The 22,122-nt window shown below is 49.7% G+C and overlaps 1 protein-coding gene across 8 annotated transcripts in view; it reads left to right on the top strand.

The window, feature by feature from the left end:
- The window catches only part of C20H19orf12 (chromosome 20 C19orf12 homolog), a 24,988-nt gene extending 2,866 nt beyond the window's left edge, over window positions 1-22,122 (top strand). For 3 of the 8 annotated variants that reach the window (XM_008969280.6, XM_034945983.3, XM_003816222.6), the window contains exons 2-3: window positions 6,071-6,240; window positions 11,517-13,333. In XM_008969280.6, coding sequence (XP_008967528.1) covers window positions 6,081-6,240; window positions 11,517-11,782 — 426 coding nt within the window. In that variant the 5' untranslated portion in view covers window positions 6,071-6,080 and the 3' untranslated portion in view covers window positions 11,783-13,333. Of the gene's footprint in view, window positions 1-1,034; window positions 1,708-6,070; window positions 6,241-9,096; window positions 15,309-21,270 lie in introns of those variants that run through there. The other 5 variants (XM_014342636.4, XM_003816225.7, XM_008969281.5 and 2 more) reach the window with 4 other exon arrangements.

Raw genomic sequence — 22,122 nt, 5'->3', positions numbered from 1 at the left:
GTTTAGACAGTCTTGCTCTGTTGTCCAGGCTGGAGTGCAATGGCGCGATCTCGGCTCACTGCAACCCCCACCTCCCTCGTTCAAGCAATTCCCCTGCCTCAGCCTCCCTAGTAGCTGGGATTACAGGCGACACCACCAAGCCTGGCTAATTTTTTTGTATTTTTAGTAGAGACGGAGTTTCACCATATCGGCCAGGCTAATCTCAAACTCCTGACCTTGCGATCCATCTGCCTCAGCCTTCTGCAATGCTGGGATTACAGACGTGAGCCACCCCGACCAATTTTTGTATTTTTTAGTAGAGACGGGGTTTCACCATCTTGGAATAGCACCTGTAGTTCCAGCTACCTGGGAGGCCGAGGCGGAAGAATTGCTTGAGGCCAGTTCCCGGCCAGCCTAGGCAACATAGGGAGACTGCGTTTCTGGAAAAAACACCACCACCACCACCAACAACAAAAAGCAGGAAGGAAGGGGAGGGGGAAAGAGAGAGAGAGAGAGAACGAAAGAGAAAGAGAAAAGGAAGGAAGGAAGGAAGGAAAGAAAGAAAAAAAGAGGGATACTTTGAGAAGCTTTGAAGTGATCTGTTTATTGATCAAGTAGATAGGTAAGGTGCATGCTGCCAGGAGGAGCTGGGGTAGGGAGGGCAGGGCCCTGCTGTATGGGGGTGGGCAGGGGACGGCCCCTGCTCAGCCCTGGCCTCCATTGCTACACAGAATGGCAGGTCCAATGTGATCTGGTCTTCTGATTTTTCAGGAGAAATCAGGAATCTGAGGTGCATGCAAAATCTCCTGATTTTTAAATATTGGCAACTAATTTGTTTTAAAAAAACAACAACTATGAGCTAATCCATAACTGTTTGCTGGTGGGATCCACCTACTGCCTTTGCGCTGGGGTATGGAGAGGTGGGAGGTCAATGTTGACAAGAGCCAGATCTAATTTTTTGTTAAAGAACAGGGTACTTGGAGGTCAGATAGCTCTCTTCATAGCTATCTGAAGCCTTTCTCTCCCTTATCTCTTACAATCTGGTCCAAACTCAGAAAGCTAGGCCGCTCTCGGTGAGATGGGCTTGTCTCCATCTCTCTGTACCTGTCAGAGCAGCCTGGGCGCCTGCAAGAAACCGGGGCTTCCAGTTGGCATTTGCCTTCCCTGTGGCTGGCAGATGGGCTTCCTGTGATCAAGGCCTGGTATGTGGATAAATCTGAGTGTGAAATAGGTGTGATACAGTGGGGGGAGGGAGCCACACTCCCACCCCCTAAGGTCTGTCCCCATCCTCCCTCCTCACCCACTTCCCTGTCATTTACAGACAAAGGCAGCCTTGCGGTGGGAGAAGGAGCAGGGTGGGCTTCCCTCTCAATCTGGTGAGCCTGGAGAATTCAGGAAGCTGAGCTTTTTAGCAAGGGCTCAGGAGATGGAGTTACTAACCTTTCTTCCCCAACAAGAGCCTGTTAATGCTCTAACTTCTGAAATGATTACTGCAAAGAAATTGAACCTTGGATGGAGTCAGCCACAACATCTCTACCCGTGGTGCTGGACTATTAAAACACAGTGACTTCCTCTGCCTGCCCTCACACACGCAGCGATAGCTGCTGGCCCTCCCATTCTGCAGAACCCTGGGCTTGTGTCTCAGTGAAACCTGCCTCATTGTCTGAGATATCACTGAAGTTCTGGGTCTCATGGCCAAGGAAATCAAGGATGCAGACACTCCAGAGGGTAGGTTAGAGCAGAAGTTTAATAAGCGAAAGAAAGAAAGCTCTCTGGATCAGAGAGGGGTCCCAGAAAGATGGGTTGCCATTTTACAGTGAAATGCAAGGGTTTTTATAGAAAAGCTGGTGGGAGGGGTGCTTCATTTACATAAGGTGTGAATTTCTGGGTCCCCCGCCCCACCGTTTCTAGTGCACATGTGGGCTTCTTAGCCTGAGTTACTACTCCATGTTGCTTATTTCTTCCTACTGTGCATGTGTGAAAAAGGTTGGGTGGTGGGGGGAAGAACACTCCAAGGTAGACATGCCTGGTCCAGGGTAGCTCTTCTTATCAGTGCCATGCAAGCCTCTGTGTCTGAGTATTTCTTTTTTCTTTTTTTTTTGAGACGGAGTCCCGCTCTGCCGCCAGGCTGGAGTGCAGTGGCGTGATCTCAGCTCACTGCAACCTCCGCCTCCCGGGTTCAAGTGGTTCTCCTGCCTCAGCCTCCCAAGTAGCTGGGATTACAGGCGAGCACCATGACATGACACCTGGCTAATTTTTGTATTTTTTTAGTAGAGATGGGTTTTCACCATGTTGGCCAGGATAGTCTCGATCTCTTGCCCTCGTGATCTGCCCACCTCGGCCTCCCAAAGTGCTGGGATTACAAGCGTGAGCCACCGTGCCCGGCCGTGTCTTGAGTATTTCTAAGAAGGGAGAGGACTGTGCTTACTGGGGCCCACCATATGTCTGTATGTCACACAGGGGACCTGCTTTCTGTGTTAGAGCTTGCCTTCCTTATCTGTGTTTCCTGAAAGGGCAACGACTTCTTAGGCTGCTTTTTGTTAGAAGGGAATTCTGCCAAGGACCCTTGCCCTAACTATTTGCCTAATTGATTTCTCTCTCTCCTCTCACATTGATGCTGGCCTGGCTGGAGCAGGTAGAGCTGGAAGTGGCATTTTTGCAAGGACATCTCTTTAGCCTCTGTAGATTTTCACTTCAAGTCATTCGGAGCAGGTCGGAAGCTAGGTTTTTTTTTTGGGGGGTAGCCAGTAGAGCTAAAGTGGTTATGTATCTGTTTCCTGCCTTCCTTCTTTCCACTTCTACATGCATTTTCTTGCTGTGCAGAAACTGTTTTGAGAGTGCAGACCCAAAACTGCAGAAAACCTGTTTTGGGAGTGGTGTCTGGGCGCTGGCCTGGAAGCCAGCCTTGCAGACCAAGCATGGCAGGGCTCAGGGTCTTCACTCCCTGGGAAAGGGAGGTTCCTTGCAGCCTCCAAAGGGGCCCTCCTGAGACCTGGGCAGTGCCTCTCTTTTTCCAATATAATTGACAGATGAAAAGCTGGATATAAACCAGAACTAAGCTCAAAGGTGATTAGATATTTTACACCAGGATTTTGAGCTTTTTGTAAGATTTTACTGTAAAATTATTTCCTTTGGTCACTTTAATATGTACTTGAAATATATCTCATTTTGTGCTGGACGTAGTGGCTCACGCCGGTAATCCCAGCACTTTGAGAGGCCAAGGCAGGCAGATCACCTGAGGCCAGGAGTTCAAGACCAGCCTGGCCAACATGGTGAAACCCCATCTCTACTAAAAATACAAAAATTAGCCAGGTGTGGTGGTGCATGTCTGTAGTCCCAGCTATTCGGGAGGTTGAGGCAGGAGAATCGCTTGAATGTGGGAGGCGGAGGCTGCAGTGAGCCGAGATCGCGCCACTACACTCCAGCCTAGGTGACGGAGCAGACTCTGTCTCAAAAAAAAAAAAAAAAAAAAAAAAAAAAAAACCTCTCTGTATATCTCTATCTAGCTATCTATGTCATTTTGTTTGTGTGATAGCTTTTCAGGACCATGGTGACTGGATAAATCAGGTTCTGCGCTCCGTCTCCCCATTTCCAGGTGGCTTCTGCCTGTTCAGTCCTGACACTGTTATAATGCCATTTTATCGTTTAGACATTTGTATGTAAACAAATCTTGACCACTGGAATAGTGGAAGGGGGTTCTCTTCTGGGGAGAAGGAGGAGGCATTCAACCTGTCAGCAAGCAAAGGAGCTGGGCAGGGCCTGGAAAGCAGGAGACCAGGTTTTGGGAGACCCAGGGCACAGGGTAGCCAGAGCAGGGACCCCCAGGCCTGAGTGCTCCTCCAGTCCCTTATGTGAGCAGGGCTCACAAGGCCTGCCCTCCCACTGCCTCTCATACTCCATGGGGACAAAAAGACATATCTAGGGGTGCTTGTTTGCAATTTCTGAATTTGAAGACTGAGTAACGAATGTCAGAGTCCTGCGTTATGCCCTCTTGGGGTCTTGCTGCCCAAAGTGAGATCAGAGGAGCACTTTGGGGGCTTGTTGGAAATGCAGAATCTTACCCTCCCATACTGGCTGTATCTGACAAGGTTTTCAGTGATTCCCGTGCACTTGTGGAGAATCACAGGTCTAATGTGTACCAACGGGGAAAAAGAAGGGAAATTTACAGGGGCAGGAGCGCAGGATGCTCTCCTGGGACTGCAGAGAAGTTCTGAGGACCTGACTTTGCGGTCCTCTCATGGATTCATGGGTTTGTTCTCTGGGCTCAAAATTATATCCCAGGATTGGGAGAGCAATTTTACAGTAGGGACTTCTGCTTCTGGATCATCCTTGGGTCAGAAAAGCACACATGTCTGGGTACGGTGGCCCACACCTGTAATCCCAGTACTCTGGGAGGCTGAGGCAGGAAGATTGCTTGAGCTCAGGAAGTCAAGACCAGGCTGGGCAACATTGTGAGACCCTGTCTCTATGAAAACAAAAAATTAGCTGAGCGTAGTGTTGCATGCCTTTAGCCCCAGCTACTCAGGAGACTGAGGTGGGGGGATCACTGTAGCCCAGGAGTTCAAGGCTGCAGTCAGCCATGATCGCACCACTGCACACCAGCTTGGGCAACAAGAGACACTGTCTCTTAAAAACAAACGAACAAACAAAACAAAAAAACCTCATAAAACATATAACCCAAAGATATTAAGGCCAAATGTAGTGGCTCACGCCTGTAATCCTAACACTTTGAGAGGCTAAGGCAGGGGGATCTCTTGAGCCCAGGAGTTCAAGACCAGCCTGGGCAACATAGTAGTCATCTCTACTAAAAATAAAAATAAAATTAGCTGGGCGTGGTGATTGCATACCTGTAGTCCCATCTACTCAAGAGGCTGAGGTGGGAGGATCGCTTGAGCCCAGGAGGTCGAGGCTGCAGTGAGTTGTGATCGTGCCACTGCACTCCAGCCTGGGCAACAAAGCAAGACCCCATCTCAAAAAAAAAAAAAGATAATAAGCAATAGAATCTATCCATAACTTCCTCAGTTGAATTGCTGTAGCACCTGTTTCAATATTTCCACCTAGAATGAAATGGGAAGTGCTGGTGAGAAAGGGAAGTACTGCTGGAGCCTTGGGCTCAGCCAGAGCTCTAAGGAGACCCCCCACCTCCTGGCCCCTTTGATTTTCTCAGCCTTTGGGCTCTCCAGAGCCCGTCCCTCCCTGCCCTGGCTCCAGCATGCCACACATTTTCCCTACCCTGGAGGATTGTGCTAAAGGTCATTGTGCTAAAGGTCTACTCGCCCGTCCGTCTGTCTATTCATATATATTGCAAAGCCTGGGAATGATTTCATGTATTTTTTCTCCAGTTGCTTTGTCTCCCTGCTTTATCTTTTCCCTGCTTTTAGTGTCCCATGGGTACAACTGTGTTGACTTTTAAGAACAGTTGCTTAAGGCAGCCCAGTGTGTGTGTTAGTAACAGTGTTCGTTCAGAGCCATCCTGGGTCGGGAGCCTGCAGGCTTCCAGACTTATGCCAGGCACTTCCTGCCCATCCTGCTGGCACTGTCTGAGAGTCCAGCCTGCAGGGACTGTCTCCGTCTTAGAAGGGAGGTATCTGACCCTCTGCTCAGGGCCCACTGCAGGTCAGTGCCCGTGTGGTTACAGGGTCCCATCCCTTCCCCGGCTCTGGCTTGGCCTCAGCTCAGATGCCTCACGCCGGGACTTCCCGGTCTCTGCTGGGCTTTGTGTGCAGGGCATTCCCCGGGCCAGTGCAAAGGCCACTGATGCCAGAAGGGTCAGACCACCTCCCTCGTGATGAACCAGCAGAACATGTGGCCGGGTTGCTCCTTAATCTGTCGTAAGTCAGAAGTTAATCAGAGGGCAAAGAAGACCTTTCATCCACTCAGCTGCTGCTATTTGCTTATTCACTAACTGCTGCCTGCCCTGTCTGTGGGAACTTTCCACCGTCTGGATGCTGTCTGTCATACAGGCGCTTGGAGCTGCTGAGCTTTCCTGAAAAGGGGGACCCTTCCTTAAAACTCTAGGAACTAGAGTGGCATTGTGATGGAAATACTCTTATGCTCATTGAAACTGTCCCTCTGTACTTCTCCCTCGAAGGCCCGCCACGATGACTATCATGGTGGAGGACATCATGAAGCTGCTGTGCTCCCTTTCTGGGGAAAGGAAGATGAAGGCGGCTGTCAAGCACTCTGGGAAGGGTGCCCTGGTCACAGGGGCCGTGGCCTTCGTCGGGGGTTTGGTGGGCGGCCCACCGGGACTCGCCGTTGGTAAGTGCAGGTGTCTCACAGAGATAGCCAGCCTCGGGGATGTCATAAAAGGGCCGTTGAAACACAGGGAGAAGGCCAGGCACAGTGGCTCATGCCTGTAATCCCAGCACTTTGGGAGGCCGAGGCGGGCGGATCACCTGAGGTCAGGAGTTTGAGACTAGCCTGGCCAACATGGTGAAACCCCGTCTCTACTAAAAATACAAAAAATAGCTGGGCGTGGTGGCGGGTGTCTGGTGTCTGTAATCCCAGCTACTCGGGAGGCTGAGGCAGGAGAATCCCTTAAACCCGGGAGGCAAAGATTGCAGTGAGCCAAGATCATGCCATTGTACTCCAGCCTGGGTGACAGAACGAGACTCTATCTCAAAGAAAAAAAAAAAAAGGAAAAAGAAAAAAGAAAAGAAACACAGGGAGAAATGAACTTGTACAAGTGGTGCCATGCGTCTTGTGGGAGGAGTTGGTGGAGTTAAGGTTGCCTCTGGGAAATGATCTTTGCAGATATAATTTGCCCCATTGGAAATGCAGGCTTCTGTGTGAATGTCTCAGAAGTGTGGGGCACTCTTGTAAATGGCATCTGTGTCATTTGGGCCTAGAGGCATCTTTCCCCCAGTGCTGGGATCCCAGAATAAGTATCAGAGCAGCAGGCCTCTGAAGATACCAGGGTGTTGTGGGTCCCATGGTGGCCTTCATGACTGCGAGGTCCCTGCAGAAAGGAAACCAGGGAGGAGGCTGGGAGGGGCCATGCACCTTCTCAGCACATACGGTGTGGCCATTTCATGTGAGCCAGCTCACTCTGAGAGAGCTCTCTCGTTCTGAAAGAGACCACCAAAAGAACTGCCTCTCACCCTTAGAGGGCCTGCCCACCTCCTTTACCACCTGCTTTTTTCTTTCCTTTTTGAGACCGAGTCTCATTCTGTCACCCAGACTGGAGTGCAGTGGCATGATCTCGGCTCACCGCAACCGCTGCCTCGCAGGTTCAAGTGATTCTCCTGCCTCAGCCTCCTGAGTAGCTGGGACTACGGGTGTGTGCCACCACACCCGGCTAATTTTTGTATTTTTAGTAGAGACAGGGTTTTGTCCTTTTGGCCAGGCTGGTCTCAAACTCCTGGCCACAAGCGATCCACCCGCCTGGGCCTCCCGAAGTGCTAGGATTACAGGCGTGAGCCACCGTGCCTGGCCATTTACCACCTGCTTCTATTTGAGAATCAATTTCAGGCAATGAATGAAAGTTTGGCTAATTTTTCCACTGTTCCTTGGAGCTAGGATGAAGTTACTTTCTTTGGCTTGGGGAAGGAAGAATTCCTGTGTCCTGAGCCTCAGAAGGTCTACCTGGCCTGGGGCTGTAGCCCAAACCATAGATGGAGTCAGAGAGCTGAACTTTTCTGCTGAGGTTGGCTTCCGTTCCCCAGCTCGCTGGCCGGGTTCCTGTCCTGTTCTTCCCTTCTGTAGTGGGATTGACATTCAAGGACATTTCGTTAAGCTGAGGCTCACACTGAGGAGAAAAATAAATGTGTGGGTGGCCCCAGACCTTCCCTTTCCATATTTTCCTTTCCAAACTCCATGAATTAGTGAGGCCTGACTTCAGCATTTTGCCATCCAGGAAGGAACCGGAGATGGGGGAGACAAGGCTGTTTCCTTCTTCCTCGATGACACTGTGCATCTGTGCCCCCACCTCCATCTCAGTGCTCAGGGGAAGGCTTTGGGGATCATTTTGTCATATAGCTGCGCCCAGATGCTATTTTGGGAGCACATATTTTATTCAGATTGAGTAAAAGCTGGTGGAGAACAGGATGTCCACTAAGAGAGCCCGGGGGATTCACTACTTCCAGTCCCTGGTCATGGGCGGGAGCATCATTTTACCCTGAAAACAAAGGAATTTTCTCCTCTCCAAGGAGCCAGTAATTTGCTGGTCGATATTCCTGGCGACTTTTTGCATTAAGTGCTGCTCTAAATCAAATATTGATGTTCTCATAAAGGTTTAGTGCACATGAGTGCAACTCTTGTCGACTTGGAGCATTTCACTGGTGTCATGGGGAAAAGTTCAGTAAAACTTGTAAATTAGCTGGTTTTTCCCTTCCCAGAATGTGCCTTTCTTTTGCAGAGGAGGTGAACCCTGTCTGCGTGTGGCATTCAGCCTCTGGGATATGGGGCTGGCCCCAGCTCAGTACCCGGGGTGGTGTCTGCTCCAGGGGCCTCGGTGCTTGGCTTCCAGAAGAAGCAAGCACTGGTTTTGCTGCCTGTTGTCTGAGTCCAGCCTGCCAGTGGGTTCTCTCTGGCCTGGGTTGCATTTTTGAAAGAAACTTTTCATTTCCCAATAATATTAGGTTTACAGAGAAGTCGTGAAGATAGTACAAAGGATTCCTGTATATCTTCCATCCAGTTTCGGTTCTCCTAGCGATCACATGTATTACTGTATGCTTGTCAAAACTAAAATGGGCTGGGTGCAGTGGCCCATGCCTCTGTAGTCTCAGCACTTTGGGAGGCTTGAGGCTGAAAGATTGCTTGAGCCCAGCAGTTCGAGACCGGACTGGGCAACATAATGAGACCCCGTCTCTACGAAAAATAAAAAAAAAAAATTAGCCAGGCATGGTGGTTCATGCCTGCAATCCCAGCTACTTGGGAGGCCAAGGTGGGAGGATTGCTTGAGCCTAAGAGTTTGAGGCTGCAGTGAGGTATGATCACACCACTGCACTCCAACCTGGGCAGCAGAGTGAGATTCTGTCTAAGGAAAAAAAAAAAAACAAACCTAAGAAACCAACACCAACGAATACATTACTATTAACCATTCTCCAGACTTGATTTGGGTTTCACCAGTTTCTGCATTAATGGCCTTTTTTTTTTTTTTTTTTTTGGTTTCAGGATCCAGTCTAAGACACCGCATTGCATTGAATCGCCTGCTTTCTTAGTCTCCTCTGGCCTTTAACACTTTCTCAGACTTTCCTTGTTCACAGCCTTGATAGTTTTGAGGAGTACTGGGCAGGTATTTCGTAGAACATCTCTCAGTTTGAATTTGCCAGTTGTGTTTAGGATGGGACTGGAGTTAGGAGTCTTTGGGAGGCATGCCTGGGAGGTGACGCGCCCCTCTCCCTTGTCTTGCATTAATTCTGGAGGTATGTGATATTCACATGACGTCAGTGAATTCACCTTGAACACTTGGTTAAGGGCATGTTTGCTGGGTTTTTCCACTGCAAAGTTTCTGTTTCCCTTTCCATACTCTGTCTGTTGAAAGTGAGTCACTAAGTCTAGTGGGCTTCATCTTTAAATATCTGATTGGTGATATTTAAAAATCGTGAGATGTTTTAAAGCTACAAATCTGGTATTTTGTGTGGTAGCAATGAACTGGCATGAAGTAGTCACTGCCACTCCATAGGAACCAAGCTGTCCAGCTCTTCTGTGTCCTGGGCCTCGGAAGGTCCATGCAATTCAAGGCTTGGTTGGCCCAGACTATAGACTGGGAGGAAGTCAGAGCCTGCCACCCATCCAATCTCAGCAGGGGAGAGGCCGGGTAAGGCCCAACCGCCCCTTCACTCTTCTTAGTTCCTCCCTGGCTCTTGGAGGCACTTGACTTTGGACCCCTTCCCTAGGGCACCTTCCACTCCTCTGCACCATATTCTGCACGTGGCCTCTTCAGGTAGAACTTTCCGTGGATACAAGGTCTTTAAGTCCCAGAATAGCATGACATAGCCTTGGCAATGAGTTTACATTTAACAATAATGTTTCTGCCCTTTTAGGGTGGCAGAAGTAGAAGTAGTAAGCTACCTTACATTTGATATTTATTTTTATTTTTTTGAGATGGAGTCTCACTCTGTCACCCAGGCTGGAGTGCAGTGGCACAGTCTTGGCTCACTGCAACCTCTGCCTCCCGGGTTCAAGTGATTCTCCTGCCTCAGCCAGTAGCTGGGATTACAGGCACCCACCACTATGCCTGGCTAATTTTTTGTATTTTTAGTAGAGACAGGGTTTCACCATGTTGGCCAGGCTAGTCTCCAACTCCTGACCTCGTGATTCACCCACCTCGGCCTCTCAAAATGCTGGGATTACAGGCGTGAGCCACTGCGCCCGGCCAGTTTGTTATTTATCGATCATACAACTTGGAGGGGTTCTATGAAAAGCACTGCTTCAAGAGGAAAGAGCCTCCTTATCTGTCCCCAGGTCCTTTAACCACATGGGTTCACTGAAGATTTTGTAAGTTCAGGGGCAAGGAGCATATCAGCTGCCTGGTGGAGGAAATGCAGTCTCACCACTGAGGTGGTTTCTTTTTTGGAGACAGAGTCTTGCTCTGTCACTCAGGCTGGAGTGCAGTGGTGTGATCTCGGCTCACTGCAACCTCCACTTCCCGGGTTCAAGTGATTCTCCTGCCTCAGCTTCCAAGTATCTGGGATTACAGGCATGTGCCCCCAAGCCCAGCTAATTTTTGTATTTTTAGTAGAGACGGTATTTCACCATGTCGGCCAGGCTGGTGTCGAACTCCTGACCTCAGGTGATCCACCTGCCCTGGCCTCCCAAAGTGCTGATATTACAGGCATGAGCCACCGTACCCAGCCTGAGATGGTTTCTCTTGAAAATGCATTTGTGGCTGGTTGTGGTGGCTCATGCCTATAATCCCAGCACTTTGCGGGGCCGAGGTAGGCGGATCACCTGAGGTCAGGAGTTCAAGACCAGCCTGCCAACATGGTGAAACCCTGTTTCTACAAAAATACAAAAATTAGCCAGGTGTGGTGGTGTGCACCTGTAATCCCAGCTACTTGGGAGGCTGAGGTGGGAGAATCACTTGAACCTGGGAGGCAGAGGTTGCAGCGAGCCAAGATCATGCCATTGCACTCCAGCCTGGGCAACAGAGCAAGACTCCGTCTCAAAAAAAAAAAAAAGAAAAGAAAAGAAAAGAAAAAGAAAATGCATTTGTTTCTCAGCCTTCTCCTTTGTGATTAGAGAGGGATTTTTACAGTAAGCCCAGAAACCTCCGTCAGCTCATGAAGAAGAAAGTGGGCCCAGCACTGAGGTGGGAGATGGGACAGGCAGGCTTCATGTTGCATCCTTAAATGTGGAGCCCAGGGAATGCATGTTGGGTGTCAATTATCTGAGCCAAATGGACAGAAGACTGCATAAACCTTTGCCCCCCACACTGGCTGGTGGAGCAGGTGTGGCACCGGCTGAGCCCGCTGCAGCCCGCTCATGAATGTGCCTGCTCATGGTGATGGTGGTGTGCACTCAGTGGGAACTTAAGTAAGGCCATCGCTTATGAATAAGACCCACTAATTGAACGATTCCATGTTTTCTAGGGGGGGCTGTCGGGGGGCTGTTAGGTGCCTGGATGACAAGTGGACAGTTTAAGCCGGTTCCTCAGATCCTAATGGAGCTGCCCCCTGCCGAGCAACAGAGGCTCTTTAATGAAGCTGCAGCCATCATCAGGCACCTGGAGTGGACAGACGCCGTGCAGCTGACCGCGCTGGTCATGGGCAGCGAGGCCCTGCAGCAGCAGCTGCTGGCCATGCTGGTGAACTACGTCACCAAGGAGCTGCGGGCCGAGATCCAGTATGATGACTAGGCCGCACCTCCGGGGAGGTGGGGGTCCCCTTTAGATGACTCTGTGACTCTGAAGAGGTGGCTTGGGAGTTGGGAGAAGCCCAGCGGATGCCCCTGGGGAATCTCCACATCATCAGTGTATTACTGGTAATGTCCTGCTGGAGAGGCCACCGCTGTGCAGTGTCACGTTCCAGAAATTACTGATGAAGCAGCATGTGTTGGTGGCATGTGCACTGGCCTGCCATGACAGCCCTCTGACCGGCCCCCCAGTGAAGAGTAAAGGCCTGCCTGCCGCAGGCTTCGGAGGCGTCTGCTGAGTCCTCTCACCCGCATGGGTCTGGGGAAGTGATCACGCTCAGCCGACGGTCTGACCACACTTCATCCTCCCCCCGGGGCCTTCTCATCTTGGGAGATGACTCCTCTTCCGAGCACCTGCTGCAGGACTGGATCCCACCCCCCTGCAGGCCCTGGGGTCTCAGGGCCTTGGAGCAGCCCATGCTGGAATCATGTTTACCTCCTAGTGCAACCCTCCCCTACCCAGGGACTGTCGAATGGCCCCACGGAGGGGACGGGCGGCCTGCTGAGTGAAGCCACAAATACCGAGTGGACTTGACCCCGGCCCCCACTAGGCTGCACACCTAGACTCGCCCTGCCAGGGCCTCGCTCTTCCCATCTGAAAAGTCATGGTAGTTCTTGAGGTTTACTTCTCAAATGAAATATTTTCAGTAAAAAGTACAGGCATATCTCGGAGATATTGTGGGTTCAGTTCCAGACCACCTCGGTAAAGCCAACATCACAATAAAGCAAGGAAGCGCATTGTCTTAGTTTCCCAGTGCATCTAAGTCATGTTTACTGCATATTGCAGTCCACTAAATGTGCAATAGCATTATGTCTAACAAATGTACAAACCTTAATTTAAAAATATTTATTGTTCAAAATGCTGACACAGAAACGCAAAGTGAGCACATGCTGTTGGAAAATGGTGCCAAATAGACTTGCCTGATGCCAGGCTGCTACAAACCTTCAATTAAAAAAAAAACACAGTATCCACAAAGCATAGTAGAATGAGGTATGCCTGTATTGCTCTTTCTGAAGTGGTGTGATATAAACCATCTCTAAGAAATGTTTCTACCCTAAAGATTTCCCCAGTACAGTCAGCTCTCCGTAACTGTGGTCTCCACATTTAGATCCAACCAGCCTTGGATAGGAAATATTTGAAAAAAGAAATTGCATTGGTACTGAACACGTACAGACCTTTTTTTCTTGCCATTATTCCCTAAACAATATGGTGTAGCATATTTACATAGCATTTATATTGTATTTGGTATTATAAGAAATCTAGAGATGATTTAAATTATACAGGAAGGTGTGCGTAGGTTACATGCAAACGCTATGCCATTGCCCATCAGGGACTTGAGCATCCTCAGATGTCGGTGTCTGAGGGTTGAGGCTGCAGTCCTGGAACCCATCCCCCATGGATACTGAGGCATAGCTGTACTGTGTGCTTTCACTTTGCTTTCAGAACTACAACTTGAATGTGATCGATTACAATAAATGTTTTTCTAAAAAGCCATTTTCCCACATATTATGTGTAAAATATCTTTAATATTCAAAGTCTTACAAATGGAACAAGAGGGAAGGTACCAGATTTGTGGCTTTAAAGAATGCAAGAGTAGGTCAGGCAAGGTGGCTCATGCTTGTAATGCCAGCACTTTTGGAGGCCAAAGTGGGAGGATCGCTTGAGGCCAAGAGTTTGAAACTAGCCTGGGCATATAGTGAGACCTCCATCTCTACAAAAAATGTTATTCCTTGGTCCCCAGGTCCTGGGGCAGGGCAGGGACTTGGGGCTCTCCTCTCAGGCCCTGGAGGCTCGGAGGGAGGCACTTCTGCTGAGGCCCCGCTTATAGGAAAGCTCAGTATCCTGGCACCTCCATGTGTGTAAGGACGTCAGGGTGAATTATAACCCATGGTGATTAAGGAAGGGCCGAGCCTTTCTCTTGCAGAGCGATTGCTCTTCTGCTGGCCTCATCTAGCACAAATCGGGTGCCCTAGCACAGGCCACACTCCTGGAGTTAATGAAGCCACTTTAATCATTTATATGCCACTTAAGTTGATGGGGGACAGGGCAGGGGTGGGAAGGAGGGGTTGTCTGTCTGTGAAAACTGAGTGTGGCTTTTCTTGTTGAACTGATCATTCCTGCTCTTCCTGCAAATAAGTCCTGCATACGGACCCTGGAACTAAAAATGGAAAATCAGAGCATGCCCCCTCCCAATTTTGTATAGCTTTAGTGGGCTCTAAAGTTGTCCGTTTTTAGTGTGAAGGAAAAAACGTTGATTTGCAGATATTGTGAGAATGAAACCTCAACAAAGATGTTTGGTTCAGTGCTTCAAAGTTGGGGGACACTTTTTCCATGTTGAACAAATGCCAACTTCTCCGGTTGCTTACAGCAAATCCTTCTGGAACAATCGGGGCTGAAATTGAGTTGCCTTTATTAGGCGATTGGGCCCCATTCATTCTTACTCGTGCATCAGGTCCTGGTCTGTGTCAGGCCCAGGGGACACAGGTGGTCCCAGCTCAGAGGCCCAGTGTCCACTGCAGCCCCTCCCACAGCCTGCCCACCCCTACTGCAGGGAAAAATGCCCAGGGAGGAGATGGTCCAACTCCTGATCAGTTTTGTGTCTGATGGAGCAGGCCTTGCTGAGTGAAGACGCTGGAACTAGCTGGGTCCTGGGGTGACTTGGAGGCTTTGGGCCTGAAAGGGCAGCCTGAACCTGGAGTCTTATCTCCCCCAGGAGCCGAAAGCACTTTTCTTGATTTCCCCCAGGAAATCAAGCGCTGCTTCTCAGCTCCTGTGGTTTTAGTATTTATATATCTGTATCTTCTTTGTAGAAATTTATTTATTTTTGAATAAGTAATACCTGCCTGGTACAAAATTTAAAAGGTACGGGAGGGCGCAAGCTGCAAGGGAAGGCCTTCTCCCATGCCGACCCCAGAGGCAGCCACTGTTACCAATTTCATGTGTATTCCTTTAACTCTGTTTTAAAGTAAGTCTCTGAAAACTGTTCATTTCCTTTTGTCAGTATTTCTTGCTAAAAACCTAGAAAAACCCAGAAAAGTATAATGAAATAAAAACTACAAATTTCACAACCCAGAAAACTGCTGGTAACAGATTTGGTGTCTTTCCTGTAATTGTTTTAATGCTATGTAGGTATACATATATTTTTTTCTTTTTTTCTTTTTTTTTTTTTTGAGATGGAGTCTCGCACTGTCGCCCGGGCTGGAGTGCAGTAGCGCGATCTTGGTTCACTGCAAGCTCTGCCTCCTGGGTTCAAGCCATTCTCCTGCCTCAGCCTCCCGAGTAGCTTTGACTATAGTCGCCCGCCACCATGCCCGGCTAATTTTTATTTTTTTATTTTTTTTTATTTTTAGTAGAGACGGGGTTTCACCATGTTAGCCAGGATGGTCTCAATCTCCTTACCTCGTGATCTGCCCACCTCAGCCTCCCAAAGTGCTGGGATTACAGGCGTGAGCCACTGCGCCCGGCCTATGTATGTATATTTCTAACGTACTTGCCTTCTTATCCTATATGCCCCCTTGAACACCTGTATCAATGAATGTTAAATAATATTTTTGATGTAATTTAAAATTCCTTGTAAATATTTGTAATGGCTGCATAATATTCCACTGTGCCTAACCATGTGCCTGGTGTGAATTCCATTTGTGGATTTTTACTACTGTAATGCTGAAGTATTACAGTAATACTGTGTTAATATTCTCTTTATTGAATTCTGGTATATAGTCTTTGGGATTCATTCCTCAAAGTGAAATTGCTGGATTTAAAAGTACGCAGCTTTTTTTTTTTTTTTGAGATGGAGTCTTGCTCTGTTGCCCAGGCTGGAGTGCAGTGGTGTGATCTCAGCTCACTGCAACCTCTGCCTCCTTGGTTCAAATGATTCTCTTGCCTCAGCTTCCAAGTACCTGAGATTACAGGAGCCTGCCACCACGCCTGGCTAATTTGTGTATTTTTTAGTAGAGACTGGGTTTCGCCATGTTGGCCAGACTGGTCTCAAACTCCTGACCTCAAGTGATCTGCCCACCTCGGCCTCCCAAAGTGCTGGAATTATGGGTGTGAGCCACTGTGCCCCACGAAGTATGCAACATTTTTTAAGGTTGGTTGTTTTATTAGGTCAGAATCCTTTCTGGAGAGGCGGTATCATTAACTTACTTTCCCAACAAGGGGGCACACATCTCATTGCATCCCCACCAAGGAGCAGAGTGCTAGTGTCTTATGCCTTGATTAATTTCATGGGTGACTACTGACATCTGGTTTGATTCATTTTCCTTTGATCATGAATGGGGTTGATTGATCTGTAGCTTGGCTGTCTCTCTGTGAAAGACAGCTGGAGGTAATCCCCTATGGAACTGCCTGCCCAGGGGTGCTGGGACCCCACCGCAGTTCCCTGTGGCTGATGCAGTTGGGAGGGTGAGCAGGGAGTCAGCCACATGTGGCTGGCGGGGCAGCTGGGTGGCTGGGTGTCCGGGTGGCTGGGTGGCATGGTGTCCAGGTGGCTGAGTGGCAGGGTGTCTGGGTGTCCAGGTGGCGGCATGTCCAGGTGGCAGGGTGGCAGGGTGTCTGGGTGGTGGGACAGCAGGGTGTCTGCATGTCCAGGTGACAGAGTGTCTGGGTGGTGGGATGGCAGCGTGTTTGGGTGTCTGTGTGTATGGGTGATAGGGTATCCTGGTGGTGAGGTCTGTGGGCAGAGGGGTCTCCAGGTGTCCAGGTGGCAGGGTGTCTGGGTGGAGGGTTTTCCAGGTGGTGGGGTAACTGGGTGTCTTGGTGTCTGGGGAACAGGGTATCTGGGTATCCAAGTGGCAGGGTGTCTAGGTGGTGGGGTGTCTGAGTGCCCAGGTGTCCAAGTGGCTGAGTGGCAGGGTGTCCAGGTGTCTGGGTGGTGGGGTGTCTGGGTATCTTGGTGTCAAGTGTCTGGGTGTCTGGGTGTCAGGTGTCTGGGGGTCCAGGTGTCAGGTGTCTGGGTGTCGGCTGTCTGGGTGTCTGGGTGTCAGCTGTCTGGGTGTCTGGGTGTCTGGATGTCAGGTGTCTGGGTGTCTGGGTATCTAGTGTTTGGGTGTCTGGGTGTCCGGGTTTCTGGGTGTCAGGTGTCTGGGTGTCCAAGTGTCCAGGTGTCAGGTGTCTGGGTGTCAGGTGTCTGGGTGTCAGATGTCAGGTGTCTGCATGTCTGGGTATCTGGGTGTCCAGGTGTCTGGATGTCAGGTTGTCTGGGTGTCCAGGTATCAGGTGTCTGGGTGTCTGGGTGTCTGGTGTTTGGGTGTCTGGGTGTCTGGGTATCTGGTGTTTGAGTGTCTGGGTGTCTGAGTGTCTGGGTGTCCAGGTGCCTAAGTGTCAGGTGTCTGGGTGTCAGGCATCTGGGTGTCGGGTGTCTGGGTGTCAGATGTCTGGGTGTCTGGGTATCTGGGTGTCTGGGTGTCTGTGTGTCTGGAGGTCAGGTGTCTGGGTGTCCGAGTGTCTGGGTATCTGGGTGTCATGTGTCAGGTGTCTGGGTGTCCAGGTATTCGGGTGTCTGGGTGTCAGGTGTCGGGTGTCTGGGTGTCAGGTGTCAGGTGTCTGGGTGTCTGGGTGTCCAGATGTCAGGGTGTCAGTTATCTGGGTGTCTGGGTGCCAGGTGTCAGGTGTCTGGGTGTCTGGGCATCTGGGTGTCCGGGTGTCTGGGTGTCTGGATGTCAGGTGTCTGGGTGTCCAGGTGTCAGACGTCTGGGTATCTGGGTGTCCAGTGTTTGGGTTTCCAGGTATCTGGGTGTATGGGTGTCTGAGTGTCAGATGTCCAGGTGTCTGGGTGTCTGGGTATCTGACTGTCTGGGTGCCAGGTGTCTGGGTGTCTGGGTGCCAGGCGTCTGGGTGTCCAAGTATCTGGGTGTCAGATGTCTGGGTGTCCGTGTGTCTGGGTGTCAGGTGTCCGGGTGTCAGGTGTCTGGGTGTCAGGTTTCTAGGTGTTGGGTGTCCAGGTGTTTAGGTGTCAAGTTTTTGGGTGTATGGGTATGTGGATGTCTGGGTGTCCCCAGGTGCCTGGGGGTCAGGTGTCTGGGTGTCTGGGTGTCAGGTGTCTGGGTGTCCAGGTGTCTGGGTGTCTGGGTGTCAGGTGTCTGGGTGTCAGGTGTCTAGTGTCAGGTTTCTGGGTGTTGAGTGTCCAGGTGTCTGGGTGTCAGGTGTCTGGGTGTCTGAGTGTCAGGTGTCTAGGTGTCTGGGTGTCAGGCATCTCAGTGTCTGGGTGTCAGGTGTCTCAGTGTCTGGGTGTCCAGGTGTCCGGGTGTCAGGTGTCTGGGTGTCAGGTGTCCGGGTGTCTGGATGTCTGGGTGTCAGGTATCTGGGTGTCAGGTGTCTCAGTATCTGGGTGTCAGGTGTCTGGGTGTCTGGGTGTCCGGGTATCTGGGTATCAGGTGTCTTGGTGATCGGGTGTCCAGGTGTCCGGATGTCAGGTGTCTGGGTGTCTGGGTGTTCGGTGTCTGGGTGGTGGAGTGGCAGGATTTCTGGGCAGCAGGGCTGGCCCTTCCAGTGGGGCCTGGCCCAGGGAGAGCTGCGGGCTGCCAGTGGGTGAGGCAGCACTAAGGAAGACGCCTGGGTACAGGGACCCAGTCATCATTGGAATAAACCATCTGCTCTGGGCCAGCTATTAACCTGCTTCAGTGTTGCCATTCCCAGGCAGATGGTATGTTTTAGCTGGATGACTGCTTTGTGTCTCTGGGCTGAGATGTCTGGCTGGAGGGATGCAGGCCTGGCTGTTGTGTGCAGAGCCAGGAGGCCACAGGGCTGGGGACACAGCCTGGCATCTGTGGTGGGAGGCGCCCTCTGGTGGGCCAGCCAGGCAAGGCCTTCCTCCTCCTCTCCCCAGGTCCCGGCCAGGCCAGGCCAGGCCCAGACAGTGGCTCTCAGAGGATGCTGTTTTGTAACTTCCCCAGGGGGAGGGTGCGGAGGCTGCCCTGAGGTTTTCATAAGCTGTGGACAGGACACCAGCCGCATCTCCTGCAACCTTTTTTGCATGTAAAACAGAATGTCTCTCAATCCCAACAACGAACATATGGGAATTAAGAAATGCAGGACTCATCTAAGCCATGCAGAAGAGGGCATTGCCTGATGTGCCTTCAGTTGGCTGGAGGAGAGAAATGGCTTTATTGGCTGGAGGAGAGAAATGGCTTTATTAGCTGGAGGAGGCCTCTAGGACCATGATGACAGCCACAGGTCAGCAGGCCAAGCTCGGGCCTGGCCAGCCGTGTCACAGCCTTGGCGTCAGCTGTGGGTGCCCCCAAGTCCTGGCAAAGGAGGGAGCTGAGAGGTGTTTTTCTAAGCCATGGATGTGGTGGCTGTTTATTTTATTTTTCTGGGTTTTAAGAGAAGGACTTTACTCATTCTTGTTAGCAAGTAAGCAAATGCAAATATAATATCCAGGAGATATCTGTTATATACCATGTTAATTAGTAAAAATAAATACAAATGATCAAACCCACAGCTGGCAGGGCTGAGGGAAAACGGTATACACATACGTCCACACACGCACGTGCATACACACACACACACGTACATGCAGAAGGCGATACATAGCAATGCAGTCTTTTGGGAGAGTGATTTGATGAAAAGGAAAATCACAGGAACTATAAAATCATATATACCTCCCAGCCAACCAATTTCACTTCAGGGAAAACATTCCAATAAAATAATTCAAGTGGAAAACAATAAAGATATTCATAGCACTGCTGTTTATAATAGCAGGGAAAAAAAAGGGAAAGAATTCCAATTCTGAACAAAAAGGAAATAGTTAGACTATGTATGTGAGCAAGAGGTTGGAATCCTAATAGTCAAGTGTAACAAATAGAGAACAGGGCTGGGCACGTGACATTCTGTGGATGTATCCCCCTACCCTGCCACATGCACACGTTTATTTACCTTACCACAAATTCATGCTTCAGTGCTTGGAGGAAATAAGAAAGAGGGCTTGCAGGCTGGGTGCAGTGGCTCACATCTGTAATGCCAGCATTTTGGTAGGCTGAAGCGGGCGGATCACCTGAGGTCAGGAGTTCGAGACCAGCCTGGCCAACATGGTGAAACCCCATCTCTACTAAAAATACAAAAATTAGCTGGGCGTGGTGGTGGGCGCCTGTAATCCCAGCTACTTGGGAGGCTGAGGCAGGAGAATTGCTTGAACCCAGGAGGCAGAGGTTGCAGTGAACCGAGGTCACACCACTTCACTCCACCCTGGGTGACAGAGCAAGACTCCATCTCAAAAAAAAAAAAAAGAGGGATTGCAGATGGTGCTGTGATCCTAGTGGTTCTCCCACCCGATGAAGGCATGGCTCAGAGGGAACAGATGGGCAGGCATGGGCGTCTCATGCCTGAGGAGTTCTAGTGTTTAAAATGTGAGTTATTTATGTATCCCTAAACCAAACAAGAGCCAGCCTGATCAGATTTTTGGACAGCCAGCCAGGTCCTCATCTCCCTGGGGCTGCCTCTGGGGACCGTTAAAGGCCATCACTCAGGAAGAGTGCTCACAGCCCACCTTGGATCTTGCCGTCCTTAGAGAAGTGGTCCCACCACAACATTCAGTTCCAAAGCACCATCCCAGATCCTGACACCCATGAGAGCTTGATCTGATGTGCTTGTGCCCACTGACCAAGGCAGGAGGGCCGGCTGTGCTGGGGGCTGTTTTGGGTTCTTCTATGTCAGCGCTATCCAACATGAATAGAATACAAGCCAAACGTGAGTTTTACTATGGGCAGGTGTATACAAACCTACCCCAACATCTGAGGAAGCTGAGAGGCCAAAGAAAGAGGCTGGCATATCTAGTTCCTTAGAAAGAAACATTCAATAGGGACTTACGGACAGAAGCCATGTCTGTGTCTTGGCAGTGGCAAGACAAGATGGTGGACCCGGCACCATCACCCCCAAGACCCAGGACTTGTATACCAGAGGGGAGGGTGGTTCAGAAGGGATGTGTAGACAGTTGAAGTAGGATAACATCAAGGTTGTTTGACCTAAGGATTTATGGTAAGTACCTGCAATCATACAAGAAATGATAGAGAAATTGGGATCTTAGAGGCCTTCCTGGAATGGGGGTTCATCAGAAGCCAACTTGGCAGATTAGTATCCAAGTTGGAGCTTCTTTGGCCTCCAAAGTGAGTCACGTGTAACTTGAGATTTTCTCGTAACCCACACTTTTAAAAAGTAGGAACAAACAGAAGAAATTAATTTAATAATATGTTTTTTAACCTGATATCCAACCTATTATCATTTCAACATGTAATCAATATAAAAGATTATTGAGATGATTTCCATTTTTTTCATATTAAGCCTTCGAAACCTGGTGTCTATTTTACACTTGCTAGCACATCTCAATTCTGACTAGTCACATGTGGCCAGTGGCTAGCATATTGGGAATCACAACTCTATAAAATACACAATAGAAAGTATAAAAATGAAAGATTTCTTTTTTCTTTTCCACTCAGGTTGCCGGTGATACAGACACTCCTTTCAGAGCCAGGAACCACTCTTTTTTTCTGTCTCTCCTCTGTTCTGAAATTCAGCATCTGGGCTTGTTTGATATCCTTGATAGAGGTCAAGAGCAGGTTGGGAGGTGCTGTAGACTGAATTGTGTCCCCCTTAAAATTCCTGTGTTGAAGCCCTAACCCCCAGAGTGATGGTGTTTGGAGATGGGACCTTAGGAAGGTGATATGGTTTGGCTCTGTGTCCCCATCCAAATTTCATCTTGTAGCTCCTATAATTCCCACGTGTTGTGGGAGGGACCTGGTGGGAAATAATTGAATCATGGGCGGGGGGATCATCCCTGTGCTGTTTTTGTGATAGTGAATAAGTCTCACGAGATCGGATTTTTTTTTTTTTTTGACGGAGTTTCACTCTTGTTGCCCAGGCTGGAGTGCAATGGTCTGATCTTGGCTCACTGCTACCTCTGCCTCCTGGGTTCAAGTGATTCTCCTGCCTCAGCCTCCCGAGTAGCTGTGATTACAGGTGCCTACCACCACGCCCGGCTAATTTTTCTTTTTTGTATTTTTAGGAGAGATGGGATTTCACCATGTTGGCCAGGCTGGTCTCAAACTCCTGGCCTCAGGTAATCCGCCCGTCTAGGCCTCCAAAAGTGGTTGGATTACAGGCATGAGCCACCGTGCCCAGCCAATCTGATGGTTTTAAAAATGGGAATTTCCCTGCACAGGGTCTCTTTATTTGCCTGCTGCCATCCACATAAAATGTGACTTGCTCCTCTTTGTTTTGCCCCATGATTGTGAGGCCTCCCTAGCCATGTGGAACTGCAAGTGCATTAAACCTCTTTCTTTTGTAAATTA

Source organism: Pan paniscus, chromosome 20 (genome assembly GCF_029289425.2).
Source record: "Pan paniscus chromosome 20, NHGRI_mPanPan1-v2.0_pri, whole genome shotgun sequence".
Classification (NCBI taxonomy): Eukaryota; Metazoa; Chordata; class Mammalia; order Primates; family Hominidae; genus Pan; species Pan paniscus.
This window is presented reverse-complemented; position numbering and strand designations above follow the sequence as displayed.